At 59.3% G+C, this 1,119-nt stretch overlaps 1 protein-coding gene across 1 annotated transcript in view; it reads left to right on the forward strand.

Moving 5' to 3' along the window:
• Positions 1-1,119, forward strand: part of EIF3G (eukaryotic translation initiation factor 3 subunit G) — a gene marked incomplete at its 3' end in the record, with an annotated part of 13,353 nt that overhangs the window by 6,900 nt on the left and 5,334 nt on the right. The window contains 1 exon segment of the mRNA XM_031065558.1: positions 217-424. Coding sequence (XP_030921418.1) covers positions 217-424 — 208 coding nt within the window.

Below are 1,119 nucleotides of genomic sequence, written 5' to 3' on the forward strand. Positions count from 1 at the left end.
CCCAGGTGTGCCCAGGTGTTCCTGAGTGTGACCCCAGGTGTGCCCAGGTGTGTCAGGGGTATCCCAGGTGTGCCCAGGTGCCCCCCAAGGTGTGCCCAGGTGTGTCAGGGGTATCTCAGGTGTGCCCAGGTGTGTCAGTGGTATCCTAGATGCCCTCAGGTGTGCCCAGGTGTATCTCAGGTGTCCCCAGGTGTGCCCAGGTGTGTCCCCTTGCAGGACCTGAACTGCCAGGAGGAGGAGGACCCCATGAACAAGCTCAAGGGCCAGAAGATCGTCTCGTGCCGCATCTGCAAGGGCGACCACTGGACCACGCGCTGCCCCTACAAGGACACGCTGGGGCCCATGCAGAAGGAGCTGGCCGAGCAGCTGGGGCTGTCCACGGGCGAGAAGGAGAAGCTGCCAGGAGGTGGGACCCCAAATTCTGGCTTTTTTTGGGAATTTTTCCCTCATTTTTCCCATTTTTTTTAATGGTTACGTAGCCCCAAGGTCACCGTGGTGGCCGCGTTGTGGTGGTGGTGGTGGTGGCCCTGGTGACACCATGGTGGCCCCATGCAGAAGGATCTGCTGGGGCTCTCCAGGGGTGAGAAGAAACTTCTGGGACACGGGACCCCAGATCCCAAATCTCACTTTTTTTGGGATTTTTTCCCGTATTTTTGTACGGTTGTGGTGGCCCCAAGGTCATCTGTGGTGGCCCCACATAGCAGGATCTGCTGGGCTTCTCCATGGGGGGAAAGGAGAAACTTCCAGGAGGCTGCAACCCCAGATCCCAAATCCCACTTTTTTGGGGAATTTTGGGGATTTTTCCTGGTTTTTTTCCCGGTTTTTTTCCCCATTTTTGTGAGGTGGTGGCCCCATTGTGGTGGTGGTGGCCCCATGCTGGCCGAGCAGCTGGGGCTGTTCCTCACCTGTCCCTCACCTGTCCCTCACCTGTCCCACCTGTCCCTCACCTGTCCCTCACCTGTCCTCACCTGTCCCTCACCTCCACCTGTCCCCAATGTCCCTCACCTGTCCCTCACCTGTCCCTCCCCTGTCCCACCTGTCCCCAATGTCCCACCTGTCCCCAATGTCCCCCACCTGTCCCTCACCTGTCTCCCCTGTCCCTCACCTCCCCCCCCTTCC

Source organism: Geospiza fortis, unplaced genomic scaffold, assembly GCF_000277835.1.
Source record: "Geospiza fortis unplaced genomic scaffold, GeoFor_1.0 scaffold1338, whole genome shotgun sequence".
Taxonomy (NCBI): domain Eukaryota; kingdom Metazoa; phylum Chordata; class Aves; order Passeriformes; family Thraupidae; genus Geospiza; species Geospiza fortis.